Below are 27195 nucleotides of genomic sequence, written 5' to 3' on the forward strand. Positions count from 1 at the left end.
ATCAAATTTCAGGTTAGCTTGGCCTCTCCTGAGCATTATTTGTAATAGTAAGGTATGAGCTGCTATGTATTTTGGTTTGAAAATGAAACTTTTGAAGCAGCTGAAAGCTGTTGAGCAAGAGGAGGGAGAAATGGAGAGGGAGACAGGAAAGGTTGTTTGTGAAAATATTAGACTGAAGTTTTTTTTCGCACACTGTGAGCCAGAAGGATCAGTCAGGTTTTTGTCACCACACTCATAAACAACACAGTGAAGAGATTCACCATTCTGCTGAATCCTGAACTCCTGTGAGAAGCACTGACCTGCACACACACATTTAGAAATGTGCACTGTGACAAAAACACATGGCCACAAGGGCTCACAGACACAAAATCACACCATGCCTGTAGGGACACAGTGGGAGGCCGCCTCTTAGTATGACCTGTAATGGATAGTACTAAGAAACACACATACACACACACACACACACACATCCCAAGTTACAGAAATGTCAGCAGAAATGGTGGAGCTGTGTTTGTTGTGACTTGGCTTGTCCTTCTGCTTTGCTGCACTTGGATTGGAACCTTGATAACACAAGAAATGGACTGAAAATTGCACTTAAAGTGTCTGAGAAATTGAAGACAAAAAATGTGTGTGTGTGTGTGTGTGCTTACATGCATTTGTGTTTTACAGAGAGGAGTTAAGTCACTCCAAGATAATAACAGTTTGTTTTGTACCGAGCAGTTCAAGCTGCTCTCTTTTTAATGAACCTGAGAACAGGAATTCACACTCAAACAGGATTTCCTGTTTTACTGTTTCACCGTCCAATGTTCTATTTTTTTTTTGTCTCTACACCCTTATTTCCTGTATTACATCTCTTGGTTCCCTTCATGCCTGTACTTCCTTCTCCTCCACCACCATCCCTTTCCTTTTTTTTTCTGCTCTTATTCTGTCCCTGCTCATTTTTCCTCTCTGTCCTCCCTTCCCAGTGCTCCATGCCCTCCTGTATCGTGGCCTTCCATGTGACATGCGCCTTTGACCACGGCCTGGAGATGAGGACCATCCTGGCAGAGAACGACGAGGTGCGCTTTAAATCCTTCTGCCTAGAGCACAGCTGCACCGCCAGCAGTACGTCCACCAACAACACCTCCAGTTTGACCAGTGTGAGCAACGGCAACCACACCGCCGCTGTCACCACCAACGGCTCACATGGTGCAGCCAGACCTGAGTGGGCCACCACCGGTGTCAATTCTGAGCAGCACCAGCCAAACAGCAGCAGTGAGCCAGAGCAGAGGTCTGTATTGTACCCGGTTTCAGTGTCGGCATCAGAGCGAGCTGAACGGGACCAGCTGGAGAGAGAGAAGGTGAGCCAGAGGAAACAAAAACTCCAGGAGCTGGAGGATGAGTTTTACCGACTGGTGGACCCCGAGGAGGTGGCTGAAAACCTGGCACTGCCCATCTCCCAGGTATGTTATGGAACTGAAACATTGTGATTTGTCATATGAAATAGTAAGACATAATAACACACATTCACTGTAATAGATACACCTCCGTGTATAAAGAGAAATTACTTCTCCAGACAGTGACAGTAAATAAAGCATGAGTATTAAACCCGCAGACAGGGTCGACACACAGTGTGAAAACAGCTTGTTTATGAGACCAGTCAGAATAGCATCACTTGTTCATGCTAACAGGCATCAAATATGCAAGTACTGTGACACTGACGTAGATCAGGGCATCTCAGGACAAATAGTTCATTGAACTGTGAAGTAGATGAAAGGCTGAAGCTTCTTGTGATTGGCACCACTGGACAGAGAGGAGCGTTGCCTGGTCTGATGAATCAACAAACTTTTTGTCCATGTTTGCTTCAAATGCTATAAAATATGTAAATAGTACATTATAAATGGATAGAAATAAAAACCTGTTAAGGTTCATTTGGTCTCCATTAGCCTGCACAACATTATAATGACCGGTGCCTAGTATTTGAAGTACACAGTTAGTCAAGATGAAGAGTTTGTCTTCCACAGTTAATTCAGTTTAATCAGACGTGGTATTGATGAGTTGCATTTAGAGTGCCGGCTCTAGTGCATTAAATAAAGTGCTGCCTATTCACAGGTAAACTGTCTGATAAATCACAGTCATTTGTTTAGAACGCACTGTGATTAACTGGTCTGCTTTCCAAACATGGTTGTGGCTGCAGTCTAAGGCTTTTTTTACTATAATGGAGTGTAGCACACTTTAGGTGTATAATTGTTACTGAGATAGTAATAACAATTATGCAATCAAAGCATTTTTTTAAATACATTTTGTGTTCTTTCTGCAATTTAAAGTATTAAATTATAATTGATCTATGTTGTTCCAAAAAGATAGGTGAGTTATTGATGTAAATGATAATGATTTCAAAGTTGAACTAAATAATTTTGAGTATAATTTTAGCCATATTCATATGGAAAAAATTCCATCCTTGACGAGCACGTTTGGAATGTGATGAGACCAGACGTGCGGCATAAATGCAGAAGAACTCTGCTTTATGATGCCACTGGGGAATAGTTTGGTAGAATAAAAAAAGAAAAAATATAGATCTTATAAATACATAACGTGTGCTCAGTGGGTTCTTTGATTTCATCAAAGTAATGATATAATGAGGATGCACCCACCCATTATCCTTTGTTGTTATTAAATTATTTTTCTTTACTGTTTCACTTGAGGCAATTGATGTCTCAATCCTCTGACTTTAATGAGAACATATTTTTGTTGTTTCTTCTTCTAGGTGGACTTTTTATATCAGTTCTGGAAGTTGAAGAGGAAGGGCAACTTTAATCGACCTCTGGTGACCTTAAAGAGGGACGAGGTGGACAACCTGGCCCAACAGGAGCAGGACGTCCTCTACAGACGTCTGAAACTCTTCACACACCTACGACAAGACCTGGAGAGGGTGAGTAGATCTGCATGTGTTGTGTGTTTGGCTTAAAGACAGTGAGTGAAACTTGATGCTTTCTGTGATGCATTGTTCAGACTGGAGGTCATTTTTCATATTGTGTGTGTGTGTCATTACACACATGGGTATATACATTGCTCACTGCATGAACCAGCTAGTGTTCTTAATATTTAAGGTGCAATTTACATTTTTCTGAATTTTAATTAAAAAGAGCATTGACAGTATCATTTAAAGTTGACTTTGGCTTTCATTAATATTAATGCTGAATGAATGAATAGCCTGAAGGATGAAGGCATAATGAAACGGCTGAATGATCTAATGAGTGATTGAATGATAGTCCAGTGTTTAAAATCCACCCACCACACAGAATTCAGTTGGTTTTTCCCAAGATGACAGTATATCCATTATATCTAAAAAGCAGTCAGCACAGAGCACACAGCAGACCTCCAGGAATTTTCTCAGGCCATGTTTTCTTTATGAAGTCGTCAAGAGAGTTTTAGTTTGTGTGCTTTTGACTTTGGGATGGAGAGACTTTAAATATAATCTCAGGTGACCCAGAGCACAGAAATAGCACATCTATGCCTCCTGGGATGTGGAAAATGTTCTCTTTAGTAGAATAGTGTGGGAGGTGGACCGGTATCAGCTAGATCGACGGCACTGAATTCTCTCTTTTTTCCTTAAAGACAGAGGTTATGTTTGGGAATAGTCATAAGACCCTTGCTCAGCACCACTTTGTTGGAGTTCCACAGGGAAAAATATGGTAGTGTTTGTCAGCTACATGTCATGGAGAGGAAGACTTTGATTTGATGTCTGTTGGAGGGTCCGAGACAGGATGCTGCCAAGGGACTCCATAGCTCTGTTGAGGGACTTGGTTGTTGGAAGCAACAACCTGACTGGTCTAAACCCAAGTGGTGCTTTAGCACGGAGCGTCTGTGCCAGGCATGGGCTGTCCATAATGGCCACCATGTTCAAGCATGGTGTATTCTCGGTACAATCTAGTGGAGGTCATATGAAGGGGCGGCCTCTCACTGAGTCCCCTTAGGCTCTGTTATTTTGTTTGTGTGAGCAACTTACCAGAGCACCGGAGCAATGATCGAAATTGTATCCTCAGATCTTTGGATGTACCTCTCAGACACTTGAATGGAAAGAGCGTCAGAGCTGTCAAGTGGTCACCACCTGTTGGTGAGTTGAAGTGGATCAAATGGTGGGGGGCTGCTGCCAGACAGACCTTGTAGAACCGAATGAGAGTGAGATGACGACTTCTGACCTCAGAGTTTTTTCCTGGATCTGTGGGAGGGTTTGAACATAACCCACTTGGATGTGTTGAAAGATGAGCTTTTATGCAACTAGCAGTGTGTCTTCTGGAGCTGTGTTCAGCAGCATCTATTATCATCATAATTGCCAGTATCAGGTATTTAATCAATGCTTGCTGCTCACCCAGGACCTCAGTCTAAATCCAAACTGTAGTCGCACAGTTCTACAATCAAACAGAATGATTCCCCCACTGCCTTCAGTGTCATACAGTAGCTCACAGTTGGCAGCTGAATGCTAACCACTATGTAAATTTCCTTGCCCGGTTTCTGGGATTGGTTGCATGCATGCTTATAACCTCACTCAAGGCTCATGTTCGTAGTGCTCTGATAGTTGATTGGCATTCACTGCAGAGGTGCTCTGAAAACCTCTTTCTGACCCTGCAATCTACACGACACAATCTGGATGAAAGCGGGCAGGCCACAACCAAACATCTACTGTAACCCGAGTTTAGGGGGATTCAGTTAACTCTGGTTTGCCAAGGACAGGCGGCTGACTGCTATGCTGCCTCTTATGTTGGGGAAAATGTTTTATATCATTACCGCAATCTAAAAAAACATACCATGGTATTTGCTTTCTTTCTGATACTAAATCTACCAAAAAGAATCCGTGTTGAAAAAGTTTCCCCCACAAACTCTTTTAACAACCAGTTTAAATGTATTTTCTTTCAGCAGACTGTAAGATGAACCAAATAATCTGGTGTCCTAGATACTTTTTTCCTTCATTTCTTTGGCATGTGATTTAATATAGTGCAGTTGGCTTTCCTTGGTTTGGTTCAGCTTGGTTGATTTAATTTGGCTCACAGTAGGACAACCTTTTGGCAGTTATGTGGCTGCATATCAACCAAGTTACCCACTATTCTGTACCAAACTATAAGAAACAAACACAAGAAATAATTGAAGGACATATTTTAATTGCTCATTGGTTTTCCCATTTAGCCTCAGCTGGAAATACCAGTTGACCAGCAGATCTCAAAAGGTTAATTTGGTGTTTAGATGACAATTTCTCTCCTGTTTACTTGATATAATGGAGTGAAAAGTCAACACTAATTGAACACTAATTGAAAGACCCAAACCTGTACTGTAGGTGTATTAGGTTGTGAGTTTGCAGCTATGCAGATTACTGTCAATATTTAGTATTTTCTTTGTTGGAAAAATTAAAGGCCAAATCCCACCGCCACAGCTGATCACGGCCACTCTAGTTAATAGTTCAAATTCCACCAAGAGCACTGCGGCTCCTTTCAGAAGTGGCTCAGCTCAGCACTCTGCTCGAAATGTGCGGCAGGTCTATTTTTGACAGAAGCTGCGGCCTGCCACACGCAGATGAGTCGGAAAGGAAGTCAGACAAAGAAATGGCAAAGGGAATACATTTAATTTTCAAAATAAAACACCCCATACAGGCATTCGATCATATAACCTATCACTACTTTGTTTTTATGGTGTTTTTTAACGCCATGGATGAGGAGAGGTTAATTTTAGCAGTGGAGAAACACTTGCAAGTAAGAAACATAGCCAGCCTGCTCATTGTTAATAGCACAACAAACAAGGAAAACTAACCAAATCAGCTACATTTGAGCAAGTCAACTATTCAGCCAGGCAAAACGCTTTGGCTCTGAAATGCCTCTGAAACATTCCCGTGGGATATGAAGCCGCACGGAGGATGGAATAAAACTGGAACACGATGCAGACGTGCCCGGTGGATTTTCAGTTACTCCACAGAGGTGTGTGTTTCCTGTAGACTTGTGTAACTGTAGCCATACTACAGTGGTCTCCAGTGGTCAGGGTTTATTGATTGTTGCAGGCCTCGCAAACCTCCTGACCACTGAGTGTATGTGTGGACTCCATAACTCCTCTCCCTCCAGGCCACCCATTATTGATGTGAGTGCTGTCAAAGTGGACCACACCACCTCCCCCGTCTAAGGTTAACTCTGTACATCCCATCAATAAAAGGCAAAACAACTGAAGACAGTCAGTAGAAAATATAAGCTTGACAATCATCTAAGTATCAAAAAATAACTGATTGTTCATTTACTTGTTTGTCCATCTGTCAGTCTTTTCGTATTTTGACAAAACCTCTACGAATTCTACATGTGTAGTTAAGTTGGTAGTCACATGTTCACAGAACACAACAGGAGTAAGTGACAAAACTTAAACAGAAGTTTCCAGGGGACACTGAGAAAACAATTAGTAATTAGTAAAAGGTTAGCAATAAAGATGAAATCTGTCCCAATGCCACATTTACCGTCTTAAGCATTTCAGTCCACCATCACGCACCTCTGGGTATGCGTGTCCCACCTCTGAAAAATGCACACACACAGTATACCAAACCCACACTGATGATGTTCATCCATCCTAATACTGCTTCTGAGCAGTATCTTTTTTCAGAACAGTCCAGTTTTTGGCAGTATGTGGCCAATGTATGAGCTTGTTTTAGGACTGACGATAACAGATGAAGTTAATGTTTATGACATGATGGATTCAGCCTGAATATCACCGACATTATGGCTGAGTCTCCACAGAGACGTGTATCATCTAAGAGCTCCATCTTAATAACGCTAGTACCATCTAACCATCTAATAATAAAAGCCATCATCATCATACCCGATGATGTCCATGTAAATGTTAACATCAGATGATTTTTCCAAATGGTTTTGAGATATGCTCTATGTTCCTCCCGTAAAGTTTATATCAGACAGAAACCAGTGTAGTATAATGTAATACTATGTCTCATTATACAATATGCCCTAAATGCTTACAGAGAACCCACTATAATTATCTTATCAAGTGCATTACTTCACCCAACAGTTGTATTGCTGAAGCCACTTATTTGTTTATTATGCACAAATTAAGTAAAACCAACAAAGCATCTGAGCTCAAGCATGAGTAATATTATAATCTCATTAATCAAGTTTATCCCTGTGAGCTCTGATAAACTTCCACACTTGAGCACAGTTGGCAGTTAACAGAAATACATCGCACAAGAGGCCACTTGACTACTGGTAAATACCTCAAGTGTGGGAAGCCGATGCCTCAAATAATGATGATTCTTCTGGAAACGTTTGTTTTATTGAACTTTCAGCGTTTCTGTACTTGTGTTTTTGTATGACACACACGTGCGGTCAAATTAATTACATCTTTCTAAATGTGCTTGTCATTTATGGCTGTTTTCTAAGTGCAAAGTGATGAAGATGGTCACTTGTTTTGTCTATTTGCACGTATTCTCTGACTCTGCAGTTCACGGTGACATTTGTTACCGATGGTTCCACAGGGAGACTGTGTCATCAATGGGCGACGGCATGCTTACCATGTTCGGAGGTGGTTTGAACTGAGGAAATGACAACAAGTTGTTGAATCTTGTCTGTTTGGTATCGAGCACCATTTGTCTTTAACATCGCTCGAAGGTCTGACAGAGAAAGGAGGATTGATTGTGTTTGCTGCTGGCAGGTCTCCCCTGAGGAGGATTGATCATCAGTTGGTCAAGTATTGGCCGATCGAGTGTTGACAATGCTACTGGTGCTGGTGGCTGTCGATATACAAGCTCTCTTTCTCTTCTTCTGTCTCATTCACTTACCTTCTCTCTGCACTTCATCCTTTCTTTTTTCTTCTGATATCTGCATCTGTTTCTCACACACATTACACATTTGCCACCTGTAAGAAAAAGAGGGCCGTATCGTTTATTGCTGTCCCATATTTTTTTAACTCACAGTATTATATGATTATATTTTGGCTCAATTGAGTGTTGTGAACAAATGTTCTGCAGAATGCCTGTTTTTGTTTTGTTTTGTTTTTCCTCTCTGGTTTCAAGCATGAGGTTTTTTTCCGTGGAGATGGATGTGCATAGTGTGTACGGCATTGTGTTTGTGTGTGTGTCAAGGCGAGTGTGTGAATCTGTGCGAGAGAGAGTATTCCAATCATCTCTGATTTGCTGGCAAATTGAAAAATGCCCTCCATCCTTCCATCCCGTCATCCCTAGACCCCAACCCAATCATACCCGACGACCAAACCCTCCAGCCTGCTGCTTTTGTGAATAAATGTGTGTACGTGTGTGTGTGCATGTTGGTGGTGGTGGTTGAAGAATCCGGGGGCTAATGTTGGGGTGGATTATCCCCCTCCTCTTCCTCTTTGAAGTGCTGCCAATGGAACGAATTGCACCGTGCTGTCCCTAATGCACTGGTGAGCTTTCTCCATTTCTGTGCTCCTCTCCTGAGTGCCGCCCCGAACCCTTTACCCCCCCTCCCCTTTCACCCACATCACTCATCCAATCAGCGTACAACATGTTGAAGCAATGTGTGGCACAGTGATTGGGTGTAGTGTAAGGTAGCTGCTAAATGTTAGTTCTTCTGTTTTTCTTTTTTCAGGCTAAGCATGCAGTTGAGGTGTGTGTGTGTTTGGTTACAACAAGATTACAGGGATGGAGGGTTGTAATACCTGCACCAGCTGGAAAGGGTCTACCGCACCCGATCAGAAGTCATTTTCAATCAGGTTGAGAGCGGTTGGTTAAACCTTTGATAATCTGTTCAATAGAAAAATATTAGCTCTTGATTGCCATGTAGTCACTCAATCATTTCTCTCTGGTTGGAATAAATTTATTCTTTCAGGTCATGTTTGCCCCACGTGGCGGTAATAGTGAAGTCTTCTTCTTTTGTTATATTTCTGTGGGTGGAACCACTTCGAATGTCAAAAGTTATATTCGGATTAAATGTTTTGGGCCATGTAAACGCACTTCTCATGATATCACTTTGTTTGGTGTCTTTATAGACAGCTGGAACCTCTAATCAGAATTATTTCAATGAGACTGAAAAAATATTGTGCATGTAATTGCTGCTACAAGGGCAGACTTCAGACCTACTAATATATATTACCAAGTATTCCTACCAAATACTTTCAGCCATTCAAATAAGTACTATGTAGACCTGAAAACTGAAGATGTGAGGTGGAAAATATATTGTTCAAATTGAAAATAGGCACCATAGCAATAACATTTGTTTAAATACCCAAAAAACTAAGTAGCTACAGGCTTTGGGTTGATTTTCTTTTCCCCATAAAACCACAAAACAAAATACAAAAATTTTAATAATTAATGTGCTGTAGAGGTGGTGGTACATGTATTTTTTCTAACTTTGGGTAGAGGCAGCTAGCTGTTTCCCCCTGTGGCCTGTCTTTATGCCAAGCTAAACCAATCGCCTCCTGGCTCCAGCTTCATACTTCACAGACATGAAAGATTTATCAGTCTTCTCATCTCACTCTCAACAAGAAAGTAAATAACATATTTCACCAAATGTCAAACTATTTATTTAACTTAACATTGGCAGTTCTGTATATCAGAAGTATTACACAGAATATATGTAGCGCTGATTATCAAAAACTGTCAGATACTAAAGGCAGGCATCAAATTCTCAGATTTAAACTTTAAAAATGAAACTTTGCAGTGCACTAAAACTGACTTACAAAGATACTGGAAGTGAAAAATGATTAACTCTGGATTGGAGGGTCATCAGGCTCACTCATAGACATTCACTTCTCACTGGATCCTCTGCAGAGGACTCAAATGGCTGTGTTTACACTCACTAGCTGGTTGAGATGAGGTTAAGCCCTGAAGTAATGGGCCGGAGTTTTAGCCGGAGAAGTCTGCAGAAGTTGAGGCGAGCAGGGAGAGAGTTTGAGCCGGGTGAAAACAAACTGCTGCCAGAGAGGAGGAGGAGTGCAAGGTGGAGGCTCAGGCTCTGGACGCACAGAGGGAAGGGAGCAGGACTGAACATGACAGTTTAAGGAAAGGGTTAAAGACTGTAGGAGAGGCTCTGCAGCCCGGTGAAGAGGTGGATAAATCGGGGGAAAATGCCAGGGCTCAGACAGGGGAGAGCTGGAACTGATGGAGGGAAAGCAGGTGTGAAAGAGCCCCTTTTCCTTGCTCATTTCCTCTAGTATGTTTTTACATCTATAACTACATCAGTCGAACAATTGCAGTTAGTCTTTTCCCTCCAGTCAGGACAACGGTACTCCAGCCAAGGCTGGCAAAGTGTCCAATGGCACAGTGCCGTTCTGTGCCCTGCCCTCTGCTCTCTTTCACTCTCTCACGGTAAAGACTTGGCTGCACACTCAGCCCAGCAGGTCAGCAGTCCCACACCCAGGAGGCCCTCAGAGCAGAATAGAACAGTACACTTATGAAACAGTCCACTTAAGAAAAGGGAGAGCAAGGGAAAGATTATGAGTAACTAACATATGTTTATATATCCTTCAACTCTAAATACTGTCAAGCACAGAGTGTAGAAGGAGGATAAGAGAGGAGAAATGGTATGTGATGAGAAGGGAGGGTTATTTATGGGAAAGGGAACACTGAGGAAATGAAAAGAGACCCAGGATGGGGAAAGTAGGGATGGGATGGAAGTTCTTTGGGCAGTCACGCTGTTGAGAGCCAAAGCCAGACAAAGGGCAGCAAGTGGCAGCACCTCGAGACTTTAGCTGCAGGTTTGGAAGCAGCAGGGTGTTTGAGGACTGATATCTGTCAGGTAACCTCTGTCTGTACACTCTGTGCCGAGGCGAGAGAGTGGAAAGCCCTTCAGCTAGTTTTCCTTGGCTACAGGTTACAGTTTCACAGTTTGTTTTCTTTCCACAAACCCCCCTCAGTGCTCCATTCTGCTTGAAAAGAGCTGGGAGGAAGTTTGGAAGCAAAATAATGAATGAGGGGAAAATATATGTATACACAAGTTTGTGACAAGAAGTTTGCAGGTTTGCGTTCACAGTTCAGTGAAAATGTAGTCAGGGAAAGGTTAAAGAGAGAAACTCTCTGCATCTGAAGAAGTCAAAAAACAAGTTACTTGGCAGATGAGGCTCACTTGTATCTTGATTATCTCTGACTGCCAACATCTATGGATGTCCTACAATTTTTTGCGGCCTGTGTTGACTCACATCCACAATTCATAATTGCCAAGATCCACATAACCCACCAGAGAAATCTCCCAACCTCTGCTATTTTATTATTTTTTCAAACGGAAGGAACCACAAAAAATCCTTGGACTCTTGTCCAGATTTTTATTCCTTTACTTAACTCATCTCTTTTCTCTTCACAATCATCCAAGGAACATTTAATTCATCAAGCCCCTTTCAGTTTTTTATGCCTCTGACCCCTTTCACCTTACTTTTTCATGAAGTGCTTCTTGCACTTAACCTGTATGTCTGTTTCACACAAACATTACATCTTTCTATGTAAAATATTAGAATTTAAAGAAAAAAATACTTCAAATATTTTTGATATATATATTTTTTATATAGTTTATGAGCAGTATTTAGAATATGTTTGTGGTCTTTTAAACATCACAGTTGTTTTAGTCGAAAGTCAGTTACTTAGTTTAAACTCACTTATTCCATGTAGACTCCACCTTAGTCCTAAAAAGTGAACTCAAGTGTTTTAAAATTTCACATTCATAAAGACACAAGAAAAAGACCAAAAGAAATAGTAGCAGTATAGACAGAGGTATCCCGATTTAAAGCCTAATATGGTTGAAGCTCCTAAAACACTGGATCCTCTGCTTCTCATATGCAAATTGATAACATCTTTTTGTTAGACTGCTCCTGCCTGGTAAATGTCCAGGCCCTTCTAACTCTTGAGCCCAGTTTTTTTTTTTTTTTGCAGGCTTTCTGTTGTAAATTTCGTCTGACTTCACAAAATTCCTCCAGAGCCACAGAAGTCATTATGGAAGTATTTTCGCCGTCTGACTTGTAAACTGAATATGATGTGTCACATGGAATGACTTTGACATGAAGGAGAATTGCAGCAAAGACCTGAAACATAACAGTGTTAACCTGATTGGAAGTCAATTGTGGAAGCGTCTGAGCTATTGTAAAATGCAGTTGTGCATCTGAGATGAGATTGTTTGCATGTTTGTACATACAGTATGTATGCACTGTAGATGACTTTTCTTTCTACCTGCAGCTTCTCCGTGAAGTCATTTCTCTTTTCATAGATTCAGTTCAGCCGAAGAAATTGATGACACAGAGAGAAACAGATGAGGGAGAGAGATGCTGGTGTTGACGGATTTGTCAGTTGACTCCTTTTTCAGTTCATTTCTTCTTGTTACATTCATCTGATTGTTTTTGAGGCACCCCCCCCGACACCCTTCGAGGACCCGCCCTCACCCCGTGTATTGTACACCCACCCAGCCACTCATCTGGCAAGAAACCCTCTCTGGTCTTATGCAACCTTGGGTAGGGTCAGGGAGAGGACAGAGACATGGAAAGAGTGACACTCCGACTCTGGTGCTGGGCCTCTGTCTCTCTCACACACACACACACACACTCAGACACGCACTGTGATGTCGACTTACACACTTCACTACCAATTAAATGTACACACAGTCATTCACACACACACACACACAAAAGCATTCATTGCCCACATGTATGCTGACAGAGGCATGCATCATTTGCATATACACACACACACACACACATACACCTCCATACTTACTAACACATAACTGTGGTGGTAGGGGGTATGGCAGAGGAGGTGGGGTGGGAGTGGGGGTGTATGGGGTTCTAGCTGCGGGCCAGACGGGCCGAGTCATACAGTAGACAGACCCACCCTGTTGGATCAACGTCAAACTGGCTTCCCAACACAGCTCTCTCCAAGCCTAATGCTGGCTCACACACACAATCCTTTCTTCTTCTTAAGCTGCTGTCTGTTTCCAAGATGCTTCAAGGTACTAAGAGAGATCCAAGACAAGAGCCTCTTCTGTCTACCAGCGACAATTACTGTTATATCTCAACATTCAACTGCCACGTTAAGTGTTTTACCAGCTAACCAGGTCTCATTTGTAGATTTAGGAAGGACCTCAAAAATCATGGTTGGCTCTCTCCCAAAGTGACCAGTAGAGTACTGGAGACTCCTGAGGGAAGCAGTCTGGTTCTTGCTGTAGTTTATGAGCTTTCTGCTGCAGGATTTTGGCCTGTGTTACTGCTCGCTGATGGATTCTCCAGAGAGACTTTCCAGACATGAAACTCTTGATTGATGGGATTTGGACGTATAGTTTTTGAGGACTGATCAAACATAACGCGTCACTTGCTCTGCCTGAGTTCGTTCTCATGAGATCAGCTGTGACCCAAGTGTTCTCATTTGAGGAAATGTATCAATATATTTGATATTGTGAGGTTGATTTCACATTTTTGATAATACAAATTTGAGTGAAAAACTTTGGACGGCCTTGTTTATTTCGCAGTGCCATACAGTAAATGCAGCACATTTTTTAACCATGACCTTTTTGAAATGAACACCTACCTTGCAAAGCCATATTTGTTTTTAAAAGCTTTAAAATGTTTTATATTATATGTTTTATGTTATATATGGTCAGAATACTGCAGCCACTATGAAAAAGCCAACTTGATTTCCAGTAAATCTAGAAGAAATATTGTTTTGCCACTGGCAGTCTTAGTAATTGTGACATCAATTAGTTACAAAGTAGTTCAGGAGCAAAAGAACATGAGAATGAACACATGCCAGAACGAGTAAAGCACAAAAGCAATTAGGTTCAAACTTAAACAATTAGAATTATATTATTTGAGCCAAAAAGACCAAATTAATGAAGAAGAGGCAGTCATAAAAAAGGTGGTAGTGACCGCTTTCTGCAACAAGGTCAGACTACTCACAACAAACTCGCCCTTAGCTTCAGTTTGGCAAAGGACAAAATTATATATATATAATTGGATAGCTATGCATGTAAAAGCTTACAAATATGAGCAGGAGTCAAACTATGGCGTTTGAAAAGATTGAAAATGGTAAGTTAAATCTTCAAATCGACTCTAAAATCCACTCTAAATGTGAACACGCTCCTTTGCTGGCTTGTTTGCTCTGCATCATTCTGTATGAGCTGAGGGCAAGAATCGGCTTTACACCTTCAGGAAGCCTCAAGCTCCATTCACTCTGCTAGAAACCGCCTGTTGAGATCCACTGCTGTTTAAAATGCTGCATGCTAAGCCTGACTGTGTAACACAGCCCTAAGGCTTCAAAGCGTACAGAGAGCTGCTCCGTTGGCCCTAGCCTTTCATAATGCTATGCCACAAGGTCACTGAGCTGCCTTCCAGGGCATGAGGAGAGATCAGAAACACTAAATTATACCAACTTCAATGAAAGTACATGTATTTGTTTGTACTGGTAGAGAAGCAGATATACGACTGAAAGATTCACATGACATACTGAAAGTTTAGGTGTGAAACATTATAAATCAAGGAGGATTCACTAAGAAAACATTTTGAGATTCAACCAGCTTTGTTCTGCTAATATCAGAGATCTACAAAGAAAATATGTTATGAAGATACAAGCAAAGAAAATGTTCCACCGAGCATGACATGCTGTATAGATATGGCAAAAGGATAATCCTAATCATTTTCCTAATATTTGATCAAGATCACCTCCTGATAACTAACTCTGCTGTTGTATGGCCTCTTTAATTTTTCCCTGGATGTCCAGTGACTCCTGGTCAATGAACTTAACTCCATCCCAGTCCATGCTGTGACCAGTTTCTCTGTTTCAGGTGTTCATTCAGTCTCAATTGTCCAGTCTTGTCTTTCACTCAGGCGAGGTCCTCTCTATAGTATGTAACAGCAGAGATCTTAAAGGGGAACTTGCACATCAATTTCTGCTGACAGGTCTTGGAGCACTACTGCATGTATGAAAACGGTTGCATGAAGCCTTTTGTGGCTCCAGAGGAAGCTGCAGGAAATCTGATAAATTGCCTCATTTCAGCCAGCGTTGGTTGTATGTGAAGACCACAAGTTTAAAGATGAAAAAAATCTGGAAGCATGGCGTAAGAAAGAAGTGAGCTTACCAGACCTCCGTTGCCTGCTCATATTTGCTTGACACTAACGGCTTGAGGCTACATTAGCCGCTACGAGCACAATACACCCGATGACAGCGATGAGACATTGCTGGAGTCAAAACTTAGAGGGGCCGGTTTATGCGAGTGGGTTTCCTGTACACTTTGGTCTTTACACAGAATATACAGTTTGGTTTGCTAATGTGCCTAAACTGACCTATATGTGGCTTTCTCTTTCTGCTTTTCTCCCCTGATCTTTGTTTTTGATCACAATTGGAGGAACTGAATATTTGAATACAGATCATGGTAAACCACATTTATGTTCGTGTTTGCATGATATAACAAATACAATGTCTTCCTCAATTGATCAGCTACATAGGTCCACTGTTTCAAGGGTGTGTGTGTGTGTGTGTGTGTGTGTCAGCTTTATATGGAACATAAACATGACTGACTTCGTCTCCTGTTTTTCTTTCATTTTTAGAGCCAGTGATATTTCAGATATTCAGAGATATTCAGAGATATTTTCACCTCCCATCACTCTGCCCCTTTTTGTCTTATCTTAACTTGTTTTTTGTTAACTTTGTCCTGACTCTTTTCTCTGCCTCTCTATTTTATTTCATACATCAACCTGTACAAAACTTTTATTTTCATGCTTTTCTTTTTTTTTTTGCTTTTGCTGCCTCATTTTTTCCTATTTTATCACCCTCTCTCGTTTCACCTGCATCTTTATTTTTATTTGTAAAATAATTTGAACATTCTCCTCTTGTCTCTCTTTTTTCTTTCTCCGTCATTTCTATGAGTCTATTTCTCTCCCTATCACCTCCTCCTCTCTCCCTCATTCTCAGTGGATATCCTCACCGTCCCGCTGCCCCTCTGATATGAGCTCTGTTGGATGAAATAAATATGAGGAGGAAGAGGGATAAATATTTATTGGTGCTTCGGCTGTATAATTCTGCGTGTCAGTGTGTGTGTGAGTGTGTGCATACGTACATGTAAGGTGTGTGTGTGGTATACGTTTTCAGACCCTTGGCCAGTGCAGGTGCCAAGGCTGCTGCTGGGATAAATAATTCACACAAAGTTAAACCTTGAATTCACATCACTTTGATAAGACAATAGGAGCAGTGTGGCAGCACAAACACACACACTAACACACACGCACACACCACCTGTCACTGAGCATATGTGCCCTCACAGATGAGAGATTAATGCATGAAAGTGCATATTCCTTTGACACAGATATTATGTTATGCAGTAATCATGCATGAAAACACACACTTGTGCAAACATGAATATGCATGAAATTGAATGCACACATTGGCACACGCTGATAAGCTTACATGCAACCTTAACAAGCAAATGCAATTATGATCACAAGTGCTCACAGGCCTGCACACAACACTGCTGCACACACCTTAATGACTTAAATCTACACTGTAATATATTACTACTGTATGTGACTGCTGAACTGTTTTGTACTCGTCTTTGCACCCATACTTGTGTTCATTTAAGGCTACCATTTGAGTCTATTTCTGGTTTGTATGAGCCCATGTACGTGTGTGTACTTGTGTGCACTGACGACTCCACTATCTCTGCGCTGTCTCTCACAACACACTCACACACTCCTACAGGCTCACTAGCTGAGCCTCACACAGATAGGGCTGCGTCAATAAGTAATGAGAGCGATATGAGGGGCCCCCAGTTGACCTGGGCCTTAAATATTTTACAGTGGGGTCTTGCAGACAGTACCAGCCATCACACTGCCACAATTCAACCGTAAAATCTCACTTCGCAGTGCTCAACGGCAAACGCCGCCCTCTAAGGTCCAATTTAATAACATCCTCTGAGAGCCTGTCAATGCAGTCAACTTAAACAGGGTTTTGTAGTTACTCTTTTAAATCCAACATATGTAAGATTAAAAGCTACTGCACAAGGTTTGTGTGGTGGCCCAAACATGAAGTCTTTGGAGACTTGAAGACTTGTTTTTGGATCTAATTTAACTGAGCGACAAATCATGAGTGGTATTGATGCTTTTTGTACTGTATTAGCATTTTGCTCTTTGGATATTAGCCTCTTGTAATGGTGACAATCAAGAACCTGGATATTAAACTGCTGGTACATTATCTGACAGTTACCCTTCGTTTGGTTACTCTTAAAAGGTAGATTTTCGGAGAGAAAAATGCTTTTTTGTGGGAGCATCTTCCTTTTCACCCAGAAAGACAGATTCATACATGAAGGCTTATCAGTACAGCCACACTGTTAGCCAGTAAGCAGCCTCACTTGGGCAGTTCAGGTTTGAGCACTTTGCTCAAGGGCAGCTCAGTGGTAGTAATGAGGGAAGCAGGCCTAAAGGGTAGAGTTAAACATCAGTAACAACACCTGCTGGATTGAAATGCAATGTGCTAAACACCAGAATAATAAGCCGTCTTGCTGATCGTGCTTTACTGCTCTTGGGTCCTCTGTGACTCTTTTAACAGGATATGCAATGGCTCAAGTACAACTTCAAAGCAAAAGATGCAGATCGGAAAAAACCCTGAACAGTTTCTTGCCTGATAACATAAGAGCATAACATAAGAAGACAGGGAGGTAACCAAACCAAAACTCAAGGTACAATATTACTGATAACCAAAACTCACCACATGCTTAAATAATGTATTTTCTACGACTGAGTATGTTTGCATACAGCTAAGATAGCTGTAGTCATTACTTAAGCGCAGTCTGAATCTACAGTAAAAGGCTGTCTGATTGCTGCCGGGAAAAGAACTCGTTTTTTTTGTCTTGTTCCACTTTTCAACACACTTGGGTGATGTGGTCATTACATTACATGTCTGAAGTGCTTCCACAGACTTACACGACTTCACTTGAACAATGTCAGCATACAGTTTGACACTAGGCTAACAATTTTCCATTTTCCTGTAATAACAGGGCCAAGCCAACTAGCATGCTACAGCTGATAGTGAACAACTGGTGCACTTACAAAGCCTTCCAGGTAAAACTCACGCTGTTTATCATGATATCACAAACTTTGATATATCATTACATCTACATAAGAAGCCAACAGGTTCCTCACAACAACAACACATCTGGTCCTGGGTTTATGTGGTTCTTTGTATATTTTGCTGGAAACAACTGGAAGGATGAATACCTATTAATTGACTGCCGAGTCCATCTCAAACTATCAGACCATTCATAGTGCATAAGTTCAACAAGAGAGTGTTTTTAGCCATACAACCTTTCATCCTCAAATCCAAATGTTTTGTTAGCCACACAGATATCAAAGAAACAAAAAGGAAATTTTGAAGAAGCTTTGGTGCTGCCGCTTGGTGAAGAACTCAGCAGGCAGCCATTCAATTTTGGTTTAGATTATATTGGTTTACAGTCAGATAAAGCAAGATACCTGCCAGACTTATTGATTTATCTAGGTTTTACTGCTATTTCACACTTGAGTGTGTTTACTGTGTGTGTCTTTTGTCTTCTTCATGGTAAACAAAGAAACCACTGCCTACACAAAACCTTGTAATGACCAGCAGTCTTATATGTAAAGTAAATCTTCTAATAATAGTTTGATAGTTCATTTTCATTTTGCCATGGAATCAACCACAGATAACCACATTCTCATACATCTCATAAACAGCATTTGTTTTTCTACACATTAAAACCAAGATGCTATAAACAAACCCCTCAATAAAAATAACAGGCACAAATTTACTATTTACCATCATAGTTAAAAACATGCTGCATCCAGTTTTAATCTTAAAGATCTAAATTACATTGGTGACATACTTTAGTGATGTTATCATATCGGATTCATGCACATTTAAGTGGTTTTATGGACAGTTTTATGACCTGAAATATAAACACTCTCTTGACCAGGTATTTATTGGAGACAGATGTTTATTTGCTGGAACATGAAGTTGTTTAATGCTGCAAAAGCAAATCTTTATAAGACAGATAAGGTGTTTATATTGCATATTTCTCAGGGTATCATTGCTGTGAGACGAGGATGACAGATTAGAATCATATAGTGTGCAACAGCCAAGATTTTTAGTTTCACTTGTCTGTGTTTAATCAGAATAGAATCTTAAAGTAAGACAAGGGTGGTTTCCAGTGGCCTAGTTTTGCATGTTTGCGTTTTCTCCAGTGCAATTGTGTCCTCATTTATTCTTTCAATGTAGATGAAAGGTTCTGTTATCTACAAGGTTCCACTTTCCAGACGGTCATGTAGCATCCTGATGCCAAACTGAAGTCTGGTTGACGCTGCCCCATGGTGCAGTATGTGTGTCATGAATGTCACCTCTTTGGTCACAACGGTTGTTGCCTTGGTGTGCTCTTACCAAACTTGTTGCAAACTACCAGCTCTTTTTGACATTTGGTGTGTTTGTCTCATGAGCATCACACTTATAACAACTAAAACTTGGAGTTCTTGTAATTTGTGACTTGTTTGCTGTACCTTCACCCTCTCTAGCCACCCCTAAGGACACGATGTTACCAATCATAGCATAAATGTGACAACAGAAGTGTGTGGCATGCTTATTTGTTCACAGTTTTGTTTCAGAACATTAACTGTGAGGTGGGAATATTTTGTTACATTGGAGCTAAAAGAAAATGGCACATTTGAGTGTTGGAAACATCACCAAAAGACTTGTTAGAAGGCATGTTTCAGTACCACTTAATTTAATCACTTCAGTAATTAATATATTTAGGGTTGTTAGAATTATACAAGTTATACAAGATGTATTAACAGCTGTTTACAAATCAGTAAGTGTGTTTCCACTTTCAGCACCACATCCTAACACAACTTTCTTTTAGTTAAATACAAATCAAAACTTTTTCCAATTATCAGCGATACAAGTAAAACAACAGGCATCACCCACTCACCATTGTCAGATTTTTGTTCCTTGGCTGTTCGATGTTCAAACCACCTTCATCACAGACAGAATTTCACAACAACAAGGTATAAATTCCCAAACATGACGTTTGTAAGAAGAATTCAGTCTGGTCCTCTCTCCGGAGAGCAGAGAGGCAGTAAATATCAATACCAATGTGAGCAGACTGGTTAATTTTTTTAATGTGCTCCTACTTAACTAGGTTTTATTGTCAGACCAGAGGAGGCTGCCAGCATACAGTATCCACCCTGTCCTCTTTCAGCAGGGAAGCTTGTGCTCAGTCTGTAAATGCAGAGTACAATAAATTGAAACTAATTGGGAGGTTTCAAATATTACAGTCAACGGTGCCCATCCTCTTAGTGCCATAAATCCATCACTTTCTCCAACTCAGTTTCACTGTAAAGCTCTGAAGACAATTTTGCAGACGTTCTCATATGTTATAATTTCGTCCCAGCCAGCCTCCTCAAACCATCATGGAATAAAGCTTCCCTGTTGTGCACTCTGTAGCATCACGCAAACACATTCCTCAGACCTCCACTTACCCCTGGCCGGCCGGGCAATAAAACATGGCCAATTAGGCTTTGCTCCTTGCTGTGTGAAGCTCTTCTCCCGCTGCTGAGTGTGATTTGAGTCTGAATTACTTCCTCCCTGATTTCCCCTCCTAAGAAGAGGTGGATGATGAAGAGGAAGCCCTCTGTCCTATGTGTCAAACAGTGTAACACTTCTCCAAAGGTGTCGTATTCAGTATTACTGATTTCTGAAATCTGACCGTCCTCTATACTTTATTTCTGTACAGTGCAAGGCACTGTAGAAGTCTGTCCTTAATCTGTCCTCCTACTATTTGAACATGTAGTGGCTATTTTATTATGAAGCAAGTGGGACTGCAACTTGTGCTTTATTGTGCAACTCTGGTATAGCACAAATAAAAAGGTAAACACAAGATGTACTATCCTCAAGGTTCTCTGTGTTTACAAATTCTGCTTAAGTTGATTTTGATCATTAATATCCAAAAGAAATGAGAACACTATGAACATACAATTCACTGGTCAGTGTTTATTAAGGTTTAATAAAATCCAGACAAACACGGTGAGAACAGTTCTAATAGTATTTGAGGACCTGGTTGGACCTTTTGGTTACACCTACTAGTGCAGCATGAGCTCCTGTTGTCACCCAACACTAAATGTAGTGATGGTGGCCTTTTTTTTTTTTATCTACATGTGGTAGTTGTGAGTAAAATGCTGCTGGCCACCAGTAGAAGACTATATTTATGTTGTACAGTATTAGGGATTCCTGTGGCAAGAAGGACTAGAAATTTCCAAAAGCTCAGATCAGTCTCTTTTTTAATCCTGTCAGGGCTTATGCATGCTGCATGCAAGACAGGCGATCCATGCTGTCTGGATACATTGTCAAGTGAGATTTTGGAGACAATTTAATCCCTCCCCAAATCCTGTTTTGTTTGCTGACATGAAACAGTTTGTCCAATAAAACCTCAATCCAATGGAGACGAGGGCTTTGGAGTAATAAGGTTTTCATAACCAGGATTTGATCTTTACATATTTGCTATTAGACATAGTGTGGTGTGTACACGCTTCCCTCTCATTTTAATTAAACTGTGTGTGTGTGTGTGTTGTGTGTGTGTGTGTGTTGTCTGCCTGTTTGTTGCCATGTCTATTTTCCTCCTTCCATTTCCCTCTTTTCTAATTTATCTCCACATGGACTGTGCACAAGGAACCTGAAGAGAGGGAGGAGGGAGGGAGATAAAAGACAGGAGAAAGGTAGAGGAGCTGTCGGAGGGAAAAGGAGGACAGAGGAGCTAACAGAAGAAAAATAGGGGGTTAGGCAGCTGGATGAAGGAGGGAGGAGGAAGAGACGGGAGAGCAAAGAGAGGATGGATGTAGATTGAGGAAACACAGAAAAGGAGAAGAGAGGTGCACATGGAAAAAGAAAAGATGAGTACATGATTGTAGAGGAGGGAAAGGAGAAAGAGGAGCAGAGTGTTGGTGTCACACGGTTTATTTAGAGTTTATTGCTTTGGCAAAACTCCAGACTCCCTCCCTATACTCCTCTAGCAGGCACGTCAGTGTGTGTATAGTATGTCTGTACTCTTGGATTCATACATGTAATGTTAAAGAGCAAACTGAAAAGTGCAATAACAATGAATACATAGATAAAGAAAGTTATATTAAATGCACTTTCTGTTCTATGTAGATATATGTGGTAAAAAACAATTCACGCACACAGACACACACACACACATGCAGCCAAAAGCTGAACATGTGCGCTCTGATTGGAGAATGATGTTGCCATGGATCCCAGATGGGTGTGGCTACACTGTCAGTGACTGACTAGCAGGAGCTAATAAATCATGTAGTTTGTGTGTCTGGAAGTGTTTGGAAGTGATAGACTTCGGTGTGTGTGCGTGCGTGCGTGTGTGTGCGTGCATGCGTGTGCGTGAGTGTGTGTGTGTTGCACATCAGGGAGGGTTTCACAAAGCTTCAGTCTGCTGTATCCAGCTGCAGCAGCCTCCACTGTCTGTCTGCCTGTCTGACCCACTTTCCCCTCTTCCCTTCCTTCTCTCCTTCGTTTGTTGGCTCCTTCTGTCATCTCCTCTTGCTTCTCAGTCCCTCCTTCTCTCCTCTATCCATCCTTCTGTGCCGGATTCCTTCCATCTATTTCATTAGCCCGTTGTCCCTTCTTCCCTCATTCCTGTATGTCTTGTAATTTTGACAAGCTGGCAATCTCAATGAACAAACATGTCATTAATTTTTTCTTGTTTTCATTCATTTTCTCCACCTGTGTCCTCTATCGCTCTTCTTAAGCTTCCTTTATAGTTGTATGCTCAGATGTTTACAGCATAGCCATGTCACCTTCTCACACACAGCCGCCAAATCCACATTATAGGCTACACACAGCTGATGTGCACCTCCTCAAAAATGCACTACTTGGCAGGGCTGTGCCAGCTACGCACATACCAGGTGGATGCTACAATAAATGTGAGTGATGGTTAGTCCAGCACTTTGCATGGTAGCTTGCTGCCTTTGGTGTGTGAGTGGGTGAGTAATATTCAGACAATTTACCATCTCGATGAACATAAACACGGCAATCACACAGAATATGTCCTGATCAGAAATGAGACGAGACCAAATCTTAGTTTATATAAGTGTGTAGCATCACTCCATATAACAAAATGCAGTGAAGCTGTTACTGTGTTACTGTCACTTGCATTACATTGATTGAGTGATTAAATCCGACGATGAACTATAAATCAAAACTCACGCTGTAGGTATCTACAGTGGGACTACAGCATAAGTCCAGTTATGCACAGTGTCTCTCTCCTCTTTCTCTGTTCTTGCCTTGCAGCCCGTCTGTCTTTGCCCGTACAGACATTCTTATATGCTATTCATGAGGTATCCATCTTCCATTTTTAAACTTTTATCAACCCTAGATTCATTCTCTTCTTCAGGTTCAGGTCCAATAAAACCCATCCAAGTGGTGCTGATGCTGCAGGAGCATCTTAAGTAACAGACCCACAACCTATTTTGGGTTCCTACTAGTAGTTGATGTTCAAGCATCAAAAAAGAAGGTATCTATGCTAACAAAGTTATTGTGGATTAAATCAGTGACATTTTACAGGTGCACGACGCCTATAAGAGCACGTATTTGTTCAAAATTGCTTCTGAACTTTCATGTTTTTGTTTATTCAAAGGATTAGATGAGGCTCTCAAAATCCTGTTCTTCACAGCTACTAAACAAAACACTATTGCAAACACTCCTTTTCTCTGAATTTGGAAGACCCAAGATATGCAGTGGGAATAGCTTTCCTCAGAAACTGAAACACTGCAGATATCATATCAGAAAACCAGGGCACAGAAAAACAGGTTATCAGTTGCATATAAATGTAGTTCAAAAGATACTCCTGACCGTTACCAATCAATTTTTGTGTTTATCACGACATGTTGTAGCACATTCTCTTATCAAGTTGTGAAAAACGTGTCATAGTAAACTGCATTTCAAAACAAATACATCGTAACTAAATTAAGTAAACCGAATACTTTGTGTTTTTCGAGTTCAGCGCTAGCAGCACATAAGAGGTAACGTGGTTTATGTTTCTAGCAGCAGAGGTAGGATTTGAAATAAACTGCATTTCTGTCTAGACAATGAGGAGTAAAAACACAAAAGCCACAGAAGTTTAGCAGAAAAATAAAGGAATTCCTCCTTTTTATCTCCAGGATAGAAATTTAATATCACTCTTGCATTCAGGCTTATTGAATCCACATATTGCTGCTCTTATCTTGTGGGCACCCACCCACTCGCCTTACATGCTTATGATCTATTTTTTTGTTGTGACCAGTAGTTAAAGAACCAAGATAATGCACATTAGCCAACATTTCCCACTGTGATCGGTGTTACTGCTCTGTGCTCTGACAGCTTCAGTGGGTTAGATCGAGTCACCAACTGTTTTAGGGTCCTCTGAAGGGCACTACAGAGGGAGGTAACAAATTCACACCAAGCTTCTTCATCCTCCAGGTAGCTGATATTATCTGAAGGTCTTTACAATTCACAACGCGGATATTTGTGTTCCTGCTGCCAAGATCTGCTTTTATGGCAGCTATTATTTCAGCCCACAGTATTTTATACAGTCTGTTTATGTTGCAGGGACTTGTGGAGAATTTGGCAAGGCAAAGCAAGTCAAGGCAAGTTTATTTGTATAGCACCTTTTTAAACACAAAGACATCTCAAACAGCTTTACATATGGCATAGCACAACACTGAAAAGAGTATGAGCAGGAATGAAAATGAATTAAATGAAAATGAAAAGCATTAGAGCGATAAAGTACCTCAACATTATTAAAAAAAGGTACAGTTTCAAGATAGAGGAGACATCACTTCAGTTTGATCCAGATGTGTGTTACACAAAGCTGAAGTCTGCTCCACTATGTTTTGATGTAACCCGCAGAACAGTAACCAATCTAGTCCCAGAGGACCCAAGAGGTCTGAAGGATCTGTAACACAGCATCATGTCATAGATGCGTTTTGGCCCTAAAACATTTTGTGCTTCATAAACAAGTAATAGTATTTTAAAAAATCAATTCTCTGAGACACAGACATTTGACAACTGGAGTCATGTGTTCTGCTCCTGAGCTTCAGCTGTCCGAAGGTTGTCTGACATCCACTTTATCCAGCCTACTAAAATAAAAGCATGTACAGGATCTTTTAGACATAAATCCTTTGGCGCTCACTTTATTTTAAAGGAGTCGGTCAACATCTTGAGATTTGTGGTTGAACAGACAACCAGTGGAGACCGGAGGAAGTCACTGCTCCCGACCGAGAAATAGTCCGACACTTAACCTCACATAAATCTGCAAGGTGATATTTTTAAGCAAACAAGACATGAAGTGTTGATCAGTGAGCTTTAGAGGTGCCAAAAGGTGGATTTTGTTACCTCAGGATAAAGCCAGGCTGTGTTTCCAGCCCTTGTGCTAAGCTAACTGGCTGCTGGCTGTAGCTTCACATTTACTGAATTGTTAGAAGAGGGGTATAACTCTTGTCTAACTGTGTCTAACTATTTCTTTAAGGTGGTCTTGTTGTGGATGTTAAATCTTAGGTCTAATGTTATATTATATTTTTCCTCCAGGCTCCAGGTGTAGGCTGACTTTTGACCTTTTTTCTCTGACACCATTAATGAATCAGTTCTTTGTTGGCGTCTTTAATCACTAATTGTCATTCGTTTTGCATCAGAGTTACAACAGTTCTACAGATTAGTAAGTGAGTCTGTGTCATATGTCATATTAATATATGAACAGTAGCTTTACATGTCTGTGGTGTTTGTGCGGCCACCGTGATTAAAACATCATTTGTGCAGTGTGCTCCTGAGCGTGCTTCGTGGTCGAGATGTTTGACAACCATAAACTAGACGTTCCTCTCTCGCTCTGAGAGGGCAGCACAGGTTTTTGTTTTCACGCATACATTTGTAATGTGACAGATGAGTATGCTGGGTGTGGGAGTTATCTAACTGTCCCTGTACAATCATGAAAAAGATTTATGAAGTGTTGCACAGGCCTTTTGCAGGTCGCTGGGGTGTTATGTTTTTGAGTGTGGACTGTGTAGGAGAACCTATAAAGGCACCTTTTACAAGACAGGAGATTAAAAGATGCACTATGCAAGCGTACATATTTTTTTTTTTTATGTAAAAATGATCTCTTCAGTTAATTACCAGCATATGATGCATCGAGGCAAAGTCTTGAGACAAATCTTTGCCAAGCAGCAGTCAAAATTCAATAATGCCAAGACTTGTTTTGATGAGAGTGATGCTGAGATGTTTGTCGCTGTATTGTTTTCTTTGTCTGATTTACTGTACTTCTGAATGAAGCAGGGCCCAACTTCATGTTGAAGTCTGTTATTTCAGTCAGTGGGAGCCGTGGATATAATGTGTTAACACAGACATTTTGTCACCTTTTAGACTGATATTGTTAACTTAGTGAACAGTTGCTTCTTTACACATCAAGCAAACACAGAGCAACAGTAACATTTAACCTGGTTCGCTTCCTCTCAGTGTTCTTTAGCTGCCTAGTGTGTTTGTGACAGATACACACATCATGCATTAAAGTACATTATCATACATTGTTAAGAGATGCATATTGATTATGGCAACTTTATGCTTTAACTTTAAACTTTCAGCCACATTTTGACAGGTTTAAACATTTTATATTCATCTATCAGTCTTAAGATTCACAGAATCATTGTTTATTAGGGTTGGATTTATTTATATATCTGAATGATCCAATATCGACTCTCAAAATCCAGAGATTGAACATTGCATTTGAGCATTTTAAAAGTGTACATATGCCCAAAATGTTATGTGTTAGGAGTGATTACCTGTTGTTGTAAGTGGTTCAGTTAGGACTCCATGATGTTTAAAATTGAAACTGAGTTATTACAACATGCACAAAAAGGTTATTTTAGGTTAAAAACAAACAATGATGATAGCAGGGTATATTGTATTATATATAATAGTCCTGTAAACTATGATGTGAATAGTTATATATGTTGTTTATGAGACTATCGTGACTCAGGATGCTACAGCTGGCTCTGTAGCTGAATCATCAAAAATCCAATAGAAACCAATTGATCCTGGACTTGGTCAAACAAAATTGAATCAACCTGGGAAACCAGTGCCGATTTCCAGCCCAAGTGTTTTTTGTGATTTCTTTATCGTTACACTGTGAAGAACAACAAGATGCATTTTCAGTGTTTGTTTTTTTTTTATAGTTGTCTTTATGATTA

General features: G+C 40.7%; 1 protein-coding gene across 1 annotated transcript in view; it reads left to right on the forward strand.

Annotated features, from left to right (window-relative positions):
* jade2 (jade family PHD finger 2) overlaps nt 1–27195 on the forward strand; it is a 165845-nt gene that overhangs the window by 105669 nt on the left and 32981 nt on the right. The window contains exons 9-10 of the mRNA XM_070843094.1: nt 966–1442; nt 2747–2911. Coding sequence (XP_070699195.1) covers nt 966–1442; nt 2747–2911 — 642 coding nt within the window. The remainder of the gene's footprint in view (nt 1–965; nt 1443–2746; nt 2912–27195) is intronic.

The sequence above is a fragment of the Pempheris klunzingeri genome, chromosome 14, assembly GCF_042242105.1.
Source record: "Pempheris klunzingeri isolate RE-2024b chromosome 14, fPemKlu1.hap1, whole genome shotgun sequence".
In the NCBI taxonomy this organism is placed as follows: Eukaryota; Metazoa; Chordata; class Actinopteri; order Acropomatiformes; family Pempheridae; genus Pempheris; species Pempheris klunzingeri.